Here is a 19,360-nt window from a genome sequence, read left to right on the forward strand (position 1 = left end):
GATGAGCTATTACCAGCAGGAGAGTGGGCAGGGGAGGGGAAAGAAAACCTTTTGTAGTGATAATCAAGGTGGGCCATTTCCAGCAGTTAACAAGAACGTCTGAGGAACAGTGGGGGGGGGGCGGGGAGGGGAATAAACATGGGGAAATAGTTTTACTTTGTGTAATGACTCATCCACTCCCAGTTTCTATTCAAGCCTAAGTTAATTGTATCCAATTTGCAAATTAATTCCAATTCAGCACTCTCTTGTTGGAGTCTGTTTTCGAAGTTTTTTTGTTGAAGGATAGTCACTTTGCGATCAGAAATCGAGTGACCAGAGAGACTGAAGTGTTCTCCGACTGGTTTATGAATGCTATAATTCTTGACATCCGATTTGTGTCCATTTATTCTTTTATGTAGACTGTCCAGTTTGACCAATGTACATGGCAGAGGGGCATTGCTGGCACATGATGGCATATATCACATTGGTAGATGTGCAGGTTAACGTTGTAGTCCTTACTCAATGCTTAATCAGACAGATTTCCTATGTAATGAGCAAGAGTTTCTTTCTCTTAAAAAAAAAAAAAAAAAAAAAAAAGAGAGAGAGAGAGAGAATTTCCAGCCTTTAGTGTTTCACTGATTAAGTGCTGGGGACACAAACAAAAAAAGAAATACATAAGTACAGACTTCTTTCTCATCACTAAACACACGCTAAAAATAACTTCAAGGACCTCTCCTGCGTAATGAAACTTGCACTTTTATTCTGAGAAAATAAATTTTGAAGTCACACTCTTCTTACTAAGACTCCTAGAATAAAATGTAAATTATTCTGTAATACAATAGGGATCACTGAACCTATTGTGAACAAAAAGTTCTCTTGAACATACTGTGTCTAGTGCTAACTTTTTACTTTATTCTTTACGTTCCTAGGAACAATCAGATTTCTGGAGCTCCTGGCTCTGAATAGTGCTGGCAAACTTTTAATTTTGTTACTTTATTCTTACATGGAACTTGGAGACAGAGGTTATAGAAATAGTTGTAGTCAACCACTGTAAGCAACGGCATTATGTCTCCTCAGTGCAACAAAAAGAAAGCATAGAATAGAATTTGTTGTTTTAAAGTTCTCTCTGTGCCCACTGGAAACAGATTTTATTGTCCTATCACATCACAAGCTCTAATTAATCACAATAATATATACCAAGACAAATACTTTCTTCTGGCTGGTTGTTCTGTCTAGGGATACTGGGCAACAATTTATATTTCTTTTTCTGGCCCATTTATAAAATACTGTCAGTATCAAGGTTTCAAGGAACACAGTTTTTTTTTTTTTAAATACACAGTCTCATTTTAATGAGGAAATAAAAAAGAGAGAGAGAGAAAATAAATACCAGTCCCTTCATATAAAGGCTTGAGAAAATGATTGGAGCTTAGTGACCACTATTTTAATGATTAAGAGTAACAGAGTATCATAATGTCTTACTAGGCATTATGAGTAAACCACCCGATGCACATTTTCCCTTAGAGAAATCTGAAACCTAGCTGGTTTCTCTGTTGATGACCTTTTCCCTGAAGGAAGAAATGGCAAGTTCTGATCTCTATCTGAAGAAGCTCTGATCATAAAGTGTCTTCACCTCTTCGATCACAAAATCCAGCCTAAACACAAGATGCAGAATGTGCCCACCTACATGTATAAAGCCAGCAGAAGGAAACATGCCCACAATTGATATGGTGGCCAGGACATCCTGAGCCAATCAAGAAGAGCCATTGTTGGTTTTATGGTCTCTACATTATAACTATGCCAGTCTTCATTCCTCATGTCCCTACCAGGGGTGCTGGAACAATATGTATAGTGGGGGTGCTGAGAGACATTGAACCAAACTGTAAACCCTGTATATGATGAATACCACTTCAAGCCAAGGTATCCGGAAGCACCTCCACACCCGTAGTCCCAGCACCTATGGTCCCTACCCCCTGGTCACTTAAACAAAATGAACACATACCAACAAATCAATTTTTGGAGTGGACTACCTCCTGCATATCAAAACAGATGAAAATAACCTGGGTTTAAAACAATACTATTGTTAGTAGGGTTTAGTTTCCCAGATCAAGGAGAGAAAACACTGTTTTCTGACAACCATGTAGACAATATTGGAGATTGGTTTCCCAGGTAATCTAGTGTAGTTTTATAAAACAATTTTCAGAAAAAGCTTTTCCCTGGTCAGAGAAACCAAGCTAGAATCCTTGTTTCTGCTGCTCAGAGAATCATGCTATAATCCTACTACCAACCAAGTGTAAACCTGGTTATACCTAGCTTGGTTCCAACCATAGCATACACGTGGCCTTCATAGTAAATATGAGGAGTGGGTAATATCCTCCTGACATTAAAATAAATAATGCGTAGTACTGATATAGCACTTTGTGTACATAGATCTCAAAACATTTTATAAAAATGAAAAATCATCATTATTCTCATGTTATAGATGAGGAACCTGAAGCAGTGGTGAACTGAACAAAACAAGTCAATGGCAGAGCTGGGCCTAAAGCTCAGGATCTCCTATCAACCAAATGCTTTCATTTCTTCAGACCATGCTACCTTTCCATGTCACATACAGTATGTTCATGACATGGACTCTTGTAAATGTCTCCCTCTTTGTGTTTTATAACAGAAACAAGGATTTATGTATGTCTCTGTCTCTCATTTCTCATTTGTGTTATTTTCTTTTGTTCTGACTCCCTGAGCCTTCCACACTGAAAACCACCCACAATTTTTCATCAATGTTTTGTTGTCCTGTTTTTAATACCCCAAGAAGATCTTCATGTCTTTATTCTGCATGTACACAAGTGTGATGTGATTTAGCTGTCACCAGTATGATCAAAATTCTGAGTAGTCAGGTCGTGTACAACAAAACACAAGGACTGTAAACAGTATGCTTGGCATAGTTTATGTGATCTTCCCCTGCGTCACCAGTTGTTTTGATTTTCTGCTTTCTAGTACATCTCTTGGAGCTGGACAAAGTTCACAGGGTAAAGAGTACTGCTCAGTGATCGATATAACAGTTTTGTCAGTCATTCTTTTGTCTCATTAGTCTCAATCTCATATGTGCTGTGCAGCAATAATTTCACATAAGTCTGTAAGTGGCCTGATTTTTAGAATAAGTATGTACCTGTGCCTCCAATGAATATGAACCTGTAATGTCATTCTCCATCCCCAGTCCAAGTACTGAGAGTTACATTTGAACAACATGAACATTTCACTGAAACTTGCCAATCTTTCTTCTTTGTTATAACACGTGAAAATAAGACAAAGCAACAATGACAAAATTGTAATCAGAATCTTATTCATGCTCTCATTGTATGGTAAATACTTAAAATGCAGTTAGCACCTGAGTTTTTAGGAAAGGTGTGTCCGTTTGTATGCAGGGGGTGGCGGTTCCCTGCAGCCAGTAACTTTTAAATCTGGCATCCCTCAATAAAAGAGGAAAATAAGAGAGATGGGGGAGAAAGAGAAGATCTGCAGCAGACTTGCCCAAAGTGGAGCCAACGTTCACAGCTTTCACACTGAGTTGTGTTTTCACCACTGTCAGACGTCACCATTAGATTTGATTTAATCAGCTCTGTCCTGCACTGTTGTATCACCTTTCAAACTGATAGCATAAAAAACAAAGAGAGAAGGTTACAGGCAACAGCCTTTTGAAATGGCCTGTCTCCCACTGCTATGTAATTCCTTTTCTCTCTAACCTCACCCAATTTACACAAACCCAGGCATGGTATCTGAATAAATAAACACAAATCTTTGCAGCAAATCATTAGCAGTATGCTTTTATTATCATTAATAAAATCGTAACTATACTCTCTACCTATATACTCTCTCTAAAGTATATTCTCTATACTTTATTGCACCTTTTTTAGGGACTCTCAAAACCCTTTACAAACAGAAATAAATTTAGCCTCAAGAGCCCTGAGGTTGGTAATTATTATCCCCATTTACAAGGTAGTGAATTAGAGGCACAGAAAAGTTAAAGTGATTTGCTCAAAGTCACACAGCAAGTGACAGAACTCGGATTAAAATCTAACATCTTTTGGATGCCCTCATAATATGCCACAACAAAAGGTTTACTAAAGCATTAGTCTAGCAAGGTATTTATATTGCTCTCATCTCCACAGTACCGGAGCATCTCCATTAAAACAAGTCTTTACCAAGGTAGTGCAGATCCATCCCAAGCAAAGAACTTTCCTGTTTTCCCCATATCAAGGTCCTCAATAATAGTCATTAGACAATTAACTGAATATTCTGGGGTGAACAGTTTGTCCTTGGGAACGTTCCTGTGATAAGGCTTTGATAAGTCAGTATTCACAGTTCCTGGATGCAATGAAACACACACCACTTTAGTTTTCCCTCTTCCAAGTTCAATGCTGAGATTCTTGGTAGCCATGTTCAAAGCTGCTTTAGACATCCTGTAGCTATACCATCCACCTAAGGCTAAAAACAATATGTCAGGTAAGCAAGTTCTGCAAAGCCACAAGCAGGATTATGTCATAATTGTCGCATGTTAATATATTTGGCAGATTTCAGAATAATATATTAGTGAATATCCCTTTGGTCATTTGCTGGTACATTCAGCATTATCCCATATTTTTTAGCCATGGGGAAGGCTGTATTTTTTTCTTGAAAAAGATCTAGCAAAACCAATGGATTCATCATTGTCTTGCTTGTCTTTCTGAAAGATAAGCTCCTTGCTCAACCAGATGTTATGAATTTGATGCAACAACCACTGCATAAAATTCTGTGGTCTGTTATGCAAAAAGTCAAAATAGATTATCTTAATGGTCCTTTCTGGCCTTAAAATCTAAGAAAAATACAATAAAATAAGTAATTATAGAAAAAAGAATAGTGGATTCTTACTATTTACCCCTTAGTTTCCTTCTAAATTCAGTTACCTAGTTCTTTTACATTTACCTCCCCATTTTTATTTGCCCAGGGACAGATAGGAAGTTAACGGTAGAATTGAGATAAGTTTTCAGGAAGTCCTTTCGCCCAGTTCTGTACTCAATCTACTAGTTAACACTGAACTCAAGGTTCATGTTTACCTATGCCATGCTAGCAGTAGCCATCTGATTTTAAAAAGTACCATAGTGTCTATTTTAGAATTTCTTGTGTTGCATAATTAATTCCCGGAGCGTATGAGTCACCCAACCAAAAATGAGTCACTCTCTAATTTTATACTAATATTATACCTAAAATAAAAAAGTTTTTTTCCCTTCATCACCCATTTACTTTAGCATGTAATTAATCCTTTTCACAAAGTCTCAGAAATGCAGCTTCATGTAAAGGATTTTTTAAATTTACTGTTAGAATAATTCTCAATGTTTTATAAAGCTGTTTATCCAGAAAAATCCACAGTGTATTACAAATGATATATAAAAGGTATATAAAGAAATTACTTCCGCACTCCCCAAATGCATGCACGTATGAAGTGAAACATAGCATGTATACGCTAGTGCACAGCAGTACTACACAACAAAATACAACTGGAAGTGAAAGATATCATAACCAATTGAAACTGCAGGAGGAAGTTTAGAGGAACAAAAAGGAATAACTCAAAATGGAATTTTGCCAAGACAAAAGGGTTAACATCCTATTCTTGGGGGGGAAAAAAAAAAAAAAAAAAAAGGGCCTTAGAATCTTCAGTTACCACAAATGGTCAGGTTCTTTGGTGCTTTATAACACACTATCATTTTGTATTGTGCCTTTCATACTTTCGCTCTATAATAGGTGCAAGCACAGTCTGAACAAGGAAGCCTGGCATGTTTCAAAACTGCTGTTTCATTGGGAAAACTGACTGGAACTTGTTGTAACAGAGTGGGACATGACAGGATCAAATTATGAACTTTATGTTGTACTGTGTGTGGAAATAGTACCTATGTGACTTCATAAGTCTGAACTTGTCCAAGGGAAAGCCTCTTATTAGGCTGCAATCCAGACAGTCGCCCTGCCTGGGCAAGGTGTTTGGCACCTCACTGCAGGGCTATCACTGAGAAGCCATCAAGACTTCAATCTGGGGCTACTGACTTTGATTGTCTCTCAACTTCTGGTCCTACCCCCACAAAACAATGTTTTTTCTACACAGGGGTTCACAACGTGGGAAGATGAGCAAGTATGGCGAGTGGGTCTGGATCTTCTCAGTTGGAGCATGCATCACAAAGACAGAGACCCTATTTAAGAGGGAGGTTCTGTTCTGTGCAGTGGGCTGACCGTTGCCAGCCATAAGAAAGATGTGCCGGAGAGACACTGCCCGACTTGAAATGCTGATGAACCACTGACTCTCAGAAGGGGTGAGCTAAGACTAGGCGCATCTCAGGACTTTTGTTATTTTCAAAAAATCTGTAACTGTGACCCAAAAACCTTTTAATGCCAACTGGCCAGGGGGTGTAAAGGGTTTATAGAAATCTCTTGAGTCTTGTGTATACATTCTAGTTCACCAAAGAATGCCAAGCGATCTTGACTAAAAGCCTTTGTCACAATGGTCATTAGTATAACTGTGAAATGTATGTACAGATACTATGTAAGGAGTTTTATATATATATATAGGAAACTTTTCCTTGCCCTTGCTGCAATTTAAGTCCACTGTTTCTTGTCCTATCCTCAGAGGTTAAGAAGAACAATTTTTTCCTCCCTCCTCCTTATAACAACCTTTTATGAACTTGAAAACCGTTATCAAGCCCCCTATCAGTCTTCTCTTTTCCAGACTATAAATATATCTAAGTGTTGTGGCGTTAAGCAAAGTGCTGATCCTGAGCTGGCTCTTACAAGCTAGTGTGTCTACCACTGTTCCTTTGGGAACAGCCTGGTTGGTAGTTCTATGCGGGTTCAGTGGATAAGGAGCTGACTATACAGGGAATGCTCTGAGAGGGTTCAGGGGTTGGTGTGGGCATTCACTAGCCTACACAGAGGGAGTGAGGGCTTGCACAGGCCATGAAGGAAGTGCTTGATGTGTTGCCAGAGGCTGGTGGAATCAGGGAGCTGATTCACAGCAGGCACCAACAAGGCTGCCTCACGTGTAAGGGCAAGTGGTGGTGAAGTGTCTCACCACCCAGGGTACCCCTAGGGAGTGTCACAGTAACTCTTGAGTCTTTGAAGAGTAAAAGTTACTATGGTTAAGAAATTCCATTGCTAAGCCTGTGTTCTTTGTTTTCCTGCCACATTGTCACTGCCAGGAAGCTCCCTCCATCCTGAGCCTGTCGTGTGTTCCCCCTGCGCTGTGGAAATGGGGTAAATGGGGTGCAGGAGCAGGGGGAAGGGGACACCTTGACATTAGCCCCACTCTCCCCCCAAGCAAGTAGGAGGCTCTGGAGAGCAGCTCCAAGGCAGAGGGCAGGAGCAGCACACGGCAGTGGGGGGCAGGACAGCTGAACTGCTGGCAACTGATAGCCTGCTGGGCAGCTGCCACACAGGGAACTTAGAGGAGGGGGGAGCTGATAGGGGGCCTGCTGGTCCACCCTGGTTCCAAGCCCCCACCAGCTAGTGCAAACGGGCTGCTCTTCCTGCCAGCAGTGGACAAAGAAGGTGGCTGCCGAAAGACTTTATAAGGGAGCATTGCACAACTTTAAACGAGCATGTTCCCTAATTGATCAGCAACGTAACAACGAAACAACGTTAACCGGGACAACTTTAAGCAAGGCGTTACTGTACACTGAAATAAGCCCTACACGTCTCGTGGAGTTATTATGTCAGGGAACATCTACACTAGCAAAGTTACAGCACTGGCAGATACAGCGCTGCTCAGAGAGCACTGAAGAAAACCGCTGTTGTATTTTCACACTGTTAGCTGCCTGCCCAATAGCGTGTTCACACTTGTGCTGGTATTCGGAGCAGTGCACTCTGGGCAGCTATCCCACAGAGCACCTCTTCCTTCTCTACCGCTAAGAGTTGTAGGAAGGTGGAGGGGGTTGCGGGACATTGTGGGTCCAAACCCCAAATAAATCCATTTTACCCTGTATAAACTTTATACAGGGTAAACTCAAACCGTACACCCTCTATAACACTGATAGAGAGATGCACAGCTGTTTGCCCCCACAGATATTAATACTTACTCTGGATTAATTAATAAGTAAAAAGTGATTTTATTAAATACAAAAAGGAGGATTTAAGTGGTTCCAAGTAATAACAGACAAAACAAAGTAAATTACCAAGCAAAATAAAACAAAACATGCAAGTCTAAGCCTAACACAGTACGAAGCTGAATACAGATAAAATCTCACCCTCAGAGATGTTTCAATAAGCTTCTTTCACAGACTGAAACAAAAACAACAAGGAGTCTGGTGGCACCTCAAAGACTAACAGATTTATTTGGGCATAAGCTTTTGTGGGTAAAACACCACTTCTTCAGATGCATGGAGTGAAAATTACAGATGCAGGCATTATATAATGACACATAAAGGGAAGGGAGTTACCTCACAAGTGGAGAACCAGTGTTGACAGGGCCAATTCGATCAGGGAGGATGTAGTCCACTCCCAATAACAGATGAGGAGGTGTCAATTCCAGGAGAGGCAAAGCTGCTTTTGTAATGAGCCAGCCACTCCCAGTCCCTACTCAAGCCCAAATTAATGGTGTTAAATTTGCAAATGAATTTTAGTTCTGCTGTTTCTCTTTGAAGTCTGTGTCTGAAGTTTTTTGGTCAAGTATAGCTACTTTTAAATCTGCTATAGAATGTCCAGGAAGATTGAAATGGTCTCCCACTGGCTTTTGTATGTTACCATTCCTGATGTCCAATTTGTGTCCATTTATTCTTTTCAATAGGGACTGTCCGGTTTGGCCAATGTACATGGCAGAGGGGCACTGCTGGCACATGATGGCATATATAACATTAGTAGACGTGCAGGTGAATGAGCCTCTGATGGTGTCGCTGATGTGGTTGGGTCCTCTGATGGTGTCGCTAGAGTAGATATGGGGACAGAGTGGGCAATGAGGTTTGCTACAGGGATTGGTTCCTGGATTAGTGTTTCTGTGGTGTTGTGTGTAGTTGCTGGTGAGTATTTGCTTCAGGTTGGGGGGCTGTCTGTAAGCGAGGACTGACTTGGAGTTACACCTCAGAAAGCTGCTTTACTGCACAGAAACTTGCCAGTGTAGACAAGGCCTCAGTGTAGTAGGGCACTTACATCAGTGGGAGGAAGGCTGAAGTGTAGACACTGACATACTTAGGTCAACATAAACTGCCTTATGTTGACCTAACTGTGCAGGGTATACCAGCTCTGAGGCCTTTTATGACTGAAGTCTGAGTTTCACATCTCACACAAGAAACATCATGTGAAATCCTGGCTTTGTTGAAATCACTAGCAAAATTCTCATTGACTTTAATCGAGCCAGGATTTCACTCATCTCCAGCATCAGAATGACCCCTTGCATCATGCTTGGGACATCAGCTCAATATTGAGTCAAAGGGGAAAATGCCACACAAGGAATCCATACCAATATCAATTCCTGCAGTTTGTGAGTTCTCTCTCTAGGTCTCCAATTCAATGACTGGCCCAGCCCAATACGGCTTAATTTATGATATTTGACAAAGTCACATCCCCAAATGGTATAGCTAAAAGTCACAACAGACCCAGAAATTGCATGTAATGTCTCTAAAGTTTATATTAAAGAGACTTACCTATCCAAACACTGATCTTCCAAATTATGAGGGATAAAATGAAACCGTCTACTTAAATTATAAGAAATGTTTACAAAAACTTTTTGGAATGGATTTTTAAAATACTCCTTGAATATTCATAGTGCACATACTTTCTTGAATGTTTGATAAATAAATATGTCATTCACCACATGCACCTGAACAGGAATATACAAATTTTAAAATTAAAAGATTGCTGTAGAATATACCCCCATAATTACTTTTAGCAGTGAGAAGGAATAAAGAAAATAATTCAATATATATTTGTTAGATAACATAGCAGTACAATTTAAGCAGAATTATTCTTTTTACTTCACAAACCATTTTTGCAGGAAAAATATAAATTAAGATGCAGTAATACTTAAAATTATAGTGATCTTCTGCATTGATATTAGCTACGCTGGCCCACACCAGCTAGATGTTATAAAACTTTAATATATCAATCATTTATCTTCTTATATGAAAAATAATTAGGTTACTGCATACCATTCATGTCAAACAGTACTTACCATTGTCTCCTATGGAGCCTACTTTAGCTGTCAGGTTCACCAGTACGGCCCTATGCTGTTTGGCCTGGTCAGCAAACTGATGTCCAAATGCTCCAGTTCCTTTCCGCAACAGAGGGGCAAAATATTTAGCCATCACTAGGGGCCCTATGGTGTTTGTTGCCAATGTTATGGAAAGACCCTAGAACATTAAGAAAATGAAGAAAAAAGTAGAAACTGTAAAGGTAAATAGTCTACAGCCAGCAAATTCCAGTTTTAAAGTTCCATCTTGTGCTAACAAAAGATATAAAATCACATCATCATCTCTCATCATCTCAGTGTGGTATCATTATCACTAACAAACATTACTCATTATTGGTCCTGACTTAGCCCATCTGAAATGGTATACTGTAATGTAAGGGGTGACCCTTTCAGAATATGACAAATCCATATTACTATAGTTTACGTTGCGGTAATGGTCAAAAATCCAGTGAGGATCAGAGTCCCATTATGCTAGGCAGAGTACAAATGCCTCAGAAGGTATTATCTGTCCTGACGAGCAATCTTTTTTAAAAAGACAGAAGATAAAAAGGTGGGAGAAACCATGCAAGCAAAGTAATGCGTACATGCCTTATTAATTCGATTTCTTCTTCCTTGTCAGATAAATTAATAATTCATTTTTGTTTAGTTAGACTCAATATGGAGCATTGCTGCTTTGTGGCATTTTGTTACATGCACTTATTGAAGGCTAGTTAAATTAAAACGATTTAACCTAAAACACCAAGTAGCATTTTTTTTTCTTTTTTGTTTTCATTGACACTGAAAACAAAGCATTAAACTACTTTAGCTCTTTCTGACTTTGCTGATATTGTTTGAACTTTGAAACATTGGTCACTGGGTATCTGGAAATAAACAACTGGTACTAAAACATGTTGTTTAGTCACAGGAGCATACAGGTTTAAACTAAGAGGTCATAGCTCAAATTATCTATTCAGGTCATCAGAATGTGAAACTTTAAGGACAGTCAATTCATGTATACTTTGGAGTTAAATTATTAACTTGGAATACTAGAGTGAAGGTCATGAAAGCCATTCCATTCTAAGGCTCCAATACTGCAAAGATTTATGCAGGTGCTTAACTTTAAGCATGTGAGGAGTCCATTGTGGTCTTTACAGCATCAGGGCTAATACATCTGTTTTTCTTTTCTAAGAATTTTCTGAACTTTTTTCCCTAAAAAATCTCAAGCTTAGTCTAGCCCAGGAAACCAACAATATGAGTTAAATCAAGAAAAAAAAACCAAGAGTTACTTAACACACAACACAAGATGAAGGGATGGAACAGGCAACGTTCTGTAACTAAGGTTATGTCTACACTAACACTTTTGTCAGTAAAACTTTTTGTCAGTTAGGGGTGTGAAAAAACATACCCCTGACCGACATAGTTTCACCGACAAAAGCGCCAGTGTGGACAGCGCTATGTTGGTGGGAGACTCTCTCCCGCCGACTTAGTTACCGCACTCGTTGGGAGTGGTTTAACTATGCCGACAGGAGAACTCTCTCCCGCTGGCATAGAGCGGCTACACGGGAGACCTTAAAGCAGCACAGCTCCTGCAGTACAACTGTCCCACTCTAAGGGCTTGGCTACACTTGTGAGTTACAGAGCAATAAGGGAGCCCTGGGTGCACAAGCTCACTACCCGTCCACACTGGCAAGGCACGTAGAGCGCTCTGACTCCGCGGCTACAGCGCTGCTGGTACTCCACCTCGGCGAGTGGAATAATGTTTGCTGCACCCCTGCTGGAGTGCTGCAGCGCCAGTGTGAACGAGGTGTTGCTTTACTGCGCACTCATCAGCCTCCAGAAACGACCCATAATCCCCGAGTCAAGTGGCCACTTGTCATTGTTTGGAATCGGCTGTAGGAATGCGGAAATGCCCATTGAAAGCTCCATTTCTGACAGCCGGCTGCTTATCTCCTCCAAGACAAAGCAACCATTAGTGTGGAATGCTGTGTGTGAGAGAGAGAGAGAGAGGCGGAGGGGGGGTGGGTCTGCCGCTGTCTAAACTTACAAGAACAGCATGCTGACATGCTCTCAGCCCCCCAAAAACCCACTCTCTCCCCCCCCACATACACACAACACACTGCCTGTCACACTCCACAGCGGCCCCCCTCCACCCCATTTGAAAAGCACGTTGCAGCCACTTGCATGCTGGGATAGCTGTCCATAATGCACTGCTCCCAATGCCGCTGAAAGTGCCGCAAATGTGGCCACGCTAGTGCACTTGAAGCTCTCAGTGTGGACAGACTGCAGCACTTTCCCTACTGCGCTCTACAAAGGCTGGTTTAACTCAAAGCGCTCTACATCTGCAAGTGTAGCCATGCCCTAGGGTCTGTAGTGTAGACATAGCCTAAAGAAAAACAGGGAAATAGGAATAGCCCACTTAGCAGACAGTTATGCTTAGTGAAGTCATTTCACATTCAGAAAGAGACAAAACAAACATACAAACCCCCAAACTATTATATTGTTGTTACTTAAGGTTAGGGATCTGATGAAGACAGGGTGGGATTTTCAAAAGCACCTAAGTGAAGCACAAGTCCCACTGAAAATCCTATCCTTAATTAGAAATGCTGGCCAGCTGCAGGGATGCATAGCCAAAACCTGAGCTGCACTGCGACCCCTGGGCCAGGTTGCAACACCCAGAGAGGGACTGAGGCCCAGACCCACGTGACTGGAGCTGAGCCCCATTGCTGGGTTGGGTGAGTGCGGTGTGGGCTTCCCCTCCAACTCTTCTCCCTGCAGCCCACCTCAGTGGTAATTTCTTTGGAAGGGTGGAGGCCCTCACTGTCAGATTTTGCCCCAGGCTCCCTAAAGCTCTGTGCGGCCCTGGCTAGTTGGTCTACTGTGAAACCAGTGGGAAATAATTTTACTTCCACTGTCATTATTGTGGAACATGATGTAAGGATGTATATTTGGGGAGATGAGGGAAGGGATTGCTTTTTGTTATTTCATAGCTCTCTGAAGTGTGCTATTGCCATTTGTCCTTTTTTTACCCTCACCAAAGACTTAAGTTATTTTTGAGTTGTGCTAACTGGCCAAAATACATTTTATTCAACATATTTTTCAAACATTCTTTGAAGTTGCACAATGCAAACATACTTACTCCTCAATGTGCTTTATGTTTAGACCATGCTAGTTTTGAAAGAAAGTTCTGAAGGCCCGAAAATAACATCTTGAACATACCTGGTGCATTTTCATGACTGAAATATACCTGCACAGTTCCAGATGGGCACACTCCGTCTATCTGGAAGCATGCGTGCTGAAGAACAGCTGTCCAAACAGGCCCTCTAAATTTGGGCACCTTGCCAGCTGTGTGTGTGTCCCCTTTTTCTTTTCTCAGTGGTTGTTGTTTTTAATTACATAAACACATTCAGTTCAAATGTCATGCATCCTGGAGCTCTGCACTCCAGAGTGCACTATGCATTGATGAGCATGGAACAACAGGAATGGCTGGTTGGAGAAAAAGCCCACTAGACCCGTTTCTATTGCCATGAGGAGCCCTTTCTCCTGGCACTGGATGAGGCCCAGTAGGTGGCATGTTTTTTCTTCTCAGGCCGCTAGTCACCTATTTCAACATGAACATGCTTTTAAAGCCATGATGCATGTTCAGGTGTCTTCTGCTATATTTATTGAAATACACCAGCTGCGACCAGATCATAGAATATCAGGGTTGGAAGGGACATCAGGAGGTCATCTAGTCCAACCCCCTGCTCAAAGCAGGACCAATCCCCAACTAAATCATCCCAGCCAGGGCTTTGTCAAGCCTGACCTTAAAAACTTCTAAGGATAGAGATTCTACCACCTCCCTAGGTAACGCATTCCAGTGTTTCACCACCCTCCTAGTGAAAACGTTTTTCCTAATATCCAACCTAAACCTCCCCCACTGCAACTTGAGACCATTACTCCTTGTCCTGTCATCTTCTACCACTGAGAATAGTCTAGAACCATCCTCTTTGGAACCACCTCTCAGGTAGTTGAGAGCAGCTATCAAATCCCACCTCATTCTTCTCTTCTGCAGACTAAACAATCCCAGTTCCCTCAGCCTCTCCTCATAGCTCGTGTTCCAGACCCCTAATCATTTTTGTTGCCCTCCGCTGGACGTTTTCCAATTTTTCCACATCCTTCTTGTAGTGTGGAGTCCAAAACTGGACACAGTTCTCCAGATGAGGCCTCAGCAATGTCGAATAGAGGGGAACAATCACGTCCCTCAATCTGCTGGCTATGCCCCTACTTATACATCCCAAAATGCCATTGGCCTTCTTGGCAACAAGGGCACACTGTTGACTCATATCCAGCTTCTCATCCACTGTCACCCCTAGGTCCTTTTCCGCAGAACTGCTGCCTAGCCATTCGGTCCCTAGTCTGTAGCGGTGCATTGGATTCTTCCGTCCTAAGTGCAGGACCCTGCACTTGTCCTTGTTGAACCTCATCAGATTTCTTTTGGCCCAATCCTCCAATTTGTCTAGGTCCCTCTGTATCCTATCCCTACGTGCCACCGTATCTACCACTCCTCCTAGTTTAGTATCATTCGCAAATTTGCTGAGAGTGCAATCCACACCATCTTCCAGATCATTTATGAAGATATTGAAGAAAACCGGCCCCAGGACCGACCCTTGGGGCACTCCACTTGATACCGGCTGCCATCTAGACATGGAGCCATTGATCACTACCCATTGAGCCCGACAATCTAGCCAACTTTCTACCCACCTTATAGTGCATTCATCCAGCCCATAACTTGCTGACAAGAATACTGTGGGAGACCGTGTCAAAAGCTTTGCTAAAGTCAAGAAACAATACATCCACTGCTTTCCCTTCATCCACAGAACCAGTAATCTCATCATAGAAGGCGATTAGATTAGTCAGGCATGACCTTCCCTTGGTGAATCCATGCTGACTGTTCCTGATCACTTTCCTCTCGTGTAAGTGCTTCAGGACTGATTCCTTGAGGACCTGCTCCATGATTTTTCCAGGGACTGAGGTGAGGCTGACTGGCCTGTAGTTCCCAGGATCCTCCTTCTTCCCTTTTTCAAAGATGGGCACTACATTAGCCTTTTTCCAGTCGTCCGGGACTTCCCCCGATCGCCATGAGTTTTCAAAGATAATGGCCAATGGCTCTGCAATCACAGCCGCCAACTCCTTCAGCACTCTCAGATGCAACGCATCTGGCCCCATGGACTTGTGCACGTCCAGCTGTTCTAAATAGTCCCTAACCACCTCTTTCTCCACAGAGGGCTGGCCACCTACTCCCCATGCTGTGTTGCCCAGCGCAGCAGTCTGGGAGCTGACCTTGTTCGTGAAGACAGAGGCAAAAAAAGCATTGAGTACATTAGCTTTTTCCACATCCTCTGTCACTAGGTTGCCTCCCTCATTCAGTAAGGGGCCCACACTTTCTTTGGCTTTCTTCTTGTTGCCAACATACCTGAAGAAACCCTTCTTGTTACTCTTGACATCTCTTGCTAGCTGCAGTTCCAGGTGCGATTTGGCCCTCCTGACTTCATTCCTACATGCCCGAGCAATATTTTTATACTCTTCCCTGGTCATTTGTCCAATCTTCCACTTCTTGTAAGCTTCTTTTTTATGTTTAAGATCCGCAAGGATTTCACTGTTAAGCCAAGCTGGTCGCCTGCCATATTTACTATCCTTTCGACACATCGGGATGGTTTGTCCCTGTAACCTCAATAGGGATTCTTTGAAATACAGCCAGCTCTCCTGGACTCCTTTCCCCTTCATGTTATTCCCCCATGGGATCCTACCCATCAGTTCCCTGAGGGAGTCGAAGTCTGCTTTCCTGAAGTCCAGGGTCTGTATTCTACTGCTTACCTTTCTTCCCTGTGTCAGGATCCTGAACTCGACCAACTCATGGTCACTGCCTCCCAGATTCCCATCAAGGTCAAGAAAAGCTCTCCCCCTAGTTCGCTCCTCTAGCACTTCCACCAGGAAATTGTCCCCTACATTTTCCAAAAACTTCCTGGATTGTCTGTGCACTGCTATAGTGCTCTCCCAGCAGATATCAGAATGATTAAAGTCACCCATGAGAACCAGGGCGTGCGATCTTGTAGCTTCTGCGAGTTGCCGGAAGAAAGCCTCATCCACCTCATCCCCTTGGTCCGGTGGTCTATAGCAGACTCCCACCACTACATCACTCTTGTTGCTCACACTTCTAAACTTAATCCAGAGACACTCAGGTTTTTCTGCAGTTTCGTACCGGAGCTCTGAGCAGTCATACTGCTCCCTTACATACAGTGCTACTCCCCCACCTTTTCTGCCCTGCCTGTCCTTCCTGAACAGTTTATAACCATCCATGACAGTACTCCAGTATGTGAGTTATCCCACCAAGTCTCTGTTATTCCAATCACGTCATAATTCCTTGACGTCACCAGGACCTCCAGTTCTCCCTGCTTGTTTCCAAGGCTTTGTGCATTTGTATATAGGCACCTGAGATAACCTGCTGATCGCCCCCCATTCTCAGTATGAGGCAGGAGCCCTCCCCTCACAGATGTTCCTGCCTGTGCTTCCTCCCGGTATCCTGCTTGCCCACTTACCTCAGGGCTTTGGTCTCCTTCCCCCGGTGAACCTAGTTTAAAGCCCTCCTCACTAGGTTAGCCAGCCTGCTCACAAAGATGCTCTTCCCTCTCTTCATTAGGTGGAGCCTGTCTCTGCCCAGCACTCCTCCTTCTTGGAACACCATTCCATGGTCAAAGAATCCAAAGCCTTCTCTCCGACACCACCTGTGTAGCCATTTGTTGACTTCCACGATTCGACGGTCCCTACCCCAGCCTTTTCCTTCCACGGGGAAGATGGACGAGAACACCACTTGCGCCTCAAACTCCTTTATCCTTCTTCCCAGAGCCACGTAGTCCGCAGTGATCCGCTCAAGGTCATTCCTGGCAGTATCATTGGTGCCCACGTGGAGAAGCAGGAAGGGGTAGCGATCCGAGGGCTTGATGAGTCTCGGCAGTCTCTCTGTGACATCGCGAATCTTAGCCCCTGGCAAGCAGCAGATGTCCTCAAGTGATGGCTTCACAGTTACCAAGCCACCTTCAATAAAAAAAAATCATCCTCTCCTTCAGACCTCCTTCCATTAACAAGGATTCCCACTTCTCTCCACAGCATTTCAATCTAGCTTGGCTGAGATTAATTAGTAAATATTAAAACCGACACACAATTTGGACAAAACTCCTGAGCAGCTGAGCTCCGAGGGAACGCACTTGCTCAGAGCACTACTGACAGAAGGAGGGGTCTTCCAATTAATCCCACAGGAGAGAAATACACCAGGTCTGCACGAAATACGCTTTTTTTTTTTTAACCCCACCGATGTTTCCACTAAAGGAAACTCTGGCCCACCTCTGCCGAGACCTCCTGCAGGCTCGTCTCTCCTCTGGCGCTGGGATGCAACACTGCCCCAGAGTTGATGAGCAGATCCAGCCGGCCATGCTCCTTCGCCACTATTTCCGCTGCCTCTCGGATCTCTGCCTCCCGGGTGGCGTCCAGCCGCAGCACCGTGAGGTTCTGGGGATAGAGCCCGTGCAGCGCTTGTAAGGCGCTGGCTGTTTCGGGGCTCCTGCAGGTAGCGATCACTCTCGCCTCTTTCCGTGCGGATAAAAGGTGTTTGCAGAAGTGCAGGCCGAGCCCCCTGCTGGCTCCCTGCACCAGGACCACCCCTCCTGCCATCGCCCCTCCAGCTACCCCCTGCACCTCATCCTCCCCCGGCCCGATACCGCATGCTGCCCACTAACCCCACAGGGCCACGCCCTCCGCCCAGGCAGCCCAAAGAAACCAGGGAACCCCTACCGCTCTCTAACTGATCCCTGCTAGTGACATGCTGCATTCCCCATAGAGGTGCATGGCTGGAGAGGGGCCCTTCCTGGCAGAACGGACCCAGTTCGCTTGCACCTTTGCATGGGCCACGGAAGCTGCTACAGCTCTCAGCGAGCACAGGAAACGCATGTTCTCAGCGCTCCCGGATTTCTGTCGCACCGAATAGCATCACACGCGTTCAGCCCCCTGCTCTTAGCTGCAGGGGTGGTGCGTGAAGATAACTGGGATTCGTAGTGCCCTGTCTCGTTTCTGTGTTGGCAGCTCACAGGGTTTGGACTCCATTTCCCAGGACCGCCTGGCCTAGATAAGGCGTTATAAATACAAGGGCAGAGGAAAAAGCCGGCTGTCCTGCCCAAAGGACCATGGGAAATGAAGTCCCAGTCCCATTAGTTCCTATAATAAAGAACGCATCGGGAGCTAACGACATCTTCAATATTCTGTGTAATAAGGCTGTATTAGCCCTCCACTCCCATTAGTGTGAAAAACTGAGGACAGCCCTATCGTGTAATTGTAGATCATGTGGCTATTGTTCCCCCTCCCCCCACAGAGGGGGGAAGTCCAGCTGAGCTTCTCCCTACCCAGGTCATGATTAAGGGAGAGTTAGAGAAGCATAAGGGAATGAAAAGAGAGATGATGCAATATTGCCAACTCTTCCTATTTTATTGTGAGAGTCACGATATATTTGGTGTTTTTCTTAAAGCACCAGCTCCTGGAGTCAAGTGGTTATGTGAGGATCTCAGCTTTCTTTTAAAAAAAGGTAGGTCCATATAAGAACATAAGAACGGTCATACTGGGCAGACCAAAGGTCCATCTTGCCCAGTAGCCTCTCTTCCAACAATGGCCAATACCAGGTGTCCCAGAGGGAATGAATAAAACAGGTAATCATCAAGTGATCCATCCCGTCACCCAGTCTCAGCTTCTGGCACACAGAGGCTAAGGACACCATCCCTACCCATGCTAGCTAATGGCCATTGACAGACCTATCCTTCATGAACTTATCTAGTTCTTTTTTTTATCCTGTTATATTTTTGGCCTTCACAACCTCCTCTGGCAAAGAGTTCCACAGCGACTGTGCGTTGTGTGAAGAAATACTTCCTTTTGTTTGTTTTAAATCTGCTGCCTATTAATTTCATTTGGTGACCCCTAGTTCTTGTGTTATGAGAAGGAGTAAATAACACTTCCTTATTTACTTTCTCCATACCAGTCATGATTTTATAGACCTCAATCATATCCCCTCATAGTCATCTCTTTTCTAAGCTGAAAAGTGCCAGTTTTATTAATCTCTCCTCATATGGAAGCCGTTCCATATCCCTAATAATTCTTGTGGCCCTTTTCTGAACCTTTTCCAATTCCAAT

General features: G+C 43.4%; 1 protein-coding gene across 5 annotated transcripts; it reads right to left on the bottom strand.

Annotated features, from left to right (window-relative positions):
- Positions 1-566: 566 nt before the first annotated feature.
- On the bottom strand, positions 567-18,154 carry LOC311523704 (C-signal-like). Of its 5 annotated transcripts, XR_014712409.1 has the most exons (5): positions 17,531-18,151; positions 10,157-10,334; positions 4,361-4,458; positions 3,362-3,622; positions 567-625 (listed from the first exon to the last, which is right to left on the bottom strand). XR_014712409.1 is itself a non-coding variant. In XM_084633964.1 (4 exons), exons 1-4 carry the CDS (start codon positions 17,855-17,857, stop codon positions 3,611-3,613), a joined length of 615 nt encoding a protein of 204 aa, XP_084490090.1. In that variant the 5' UTR covers positions 17,858-18,151; the 3' UTR covers positions 567-3,610. The 5 variants fall into 5 exon arrangements, 4 of the variants coding, with proteins under 4 accessions (XP_084490090.1, XP_084490088.1, XP_084490087.1 ...); XM_084633964.1 differs by having other exon boundaries at positions 567-3,622; XM_084633962.1 differs by lacking the exons at positions 567-625; positions 3,362-3,622 and having other exon boundaries at positions 3,637-4,458; positions 17,531-17,695; positions 18,065-18,151.
- Between the last annotated feature and the right edge of the window lie 1,206 nt (positions 18,155-19,360).

The sequence above is a fragment of the Lepidochelys olivacea genome (assembly GCF_965140295.1).
Source record: "Lepidochelys olivacea isolate rLepOli2 genome assembly, chromosome: 7".
NCBI lineage: Eukaryota > Metazoa > Chordata > Testudines > Cheloniidae > Lepidochelys > Lepidochelys olivacea.

Excerpts from the sequence above, each read along its gene's own strand:
- LOC311523704 (XM_084633961.1), bottom strand. The coding sequence starts at position 17,857 with ATGGCAGGAGGGGTGGTCCTGGTGCAGGGAGCCAGCAGGGGGCTCGGC. Across the intron at positions 10,335-17,530 it reads TGCAGGAGGTCTCGGCAGAG|GGTCTTTCCATAACATTGGC; the intron begins GTGGGCCAGAGT and ends TTAATGTTCTAG. Across the intron at positions 4,459-10,156 it reads AGGCTCCATAGGAGACAATG|CCTTAGGTGGATGGTATAGC; the intron begins GTAAGTACTGTT and ends TATTGTTTTTAG.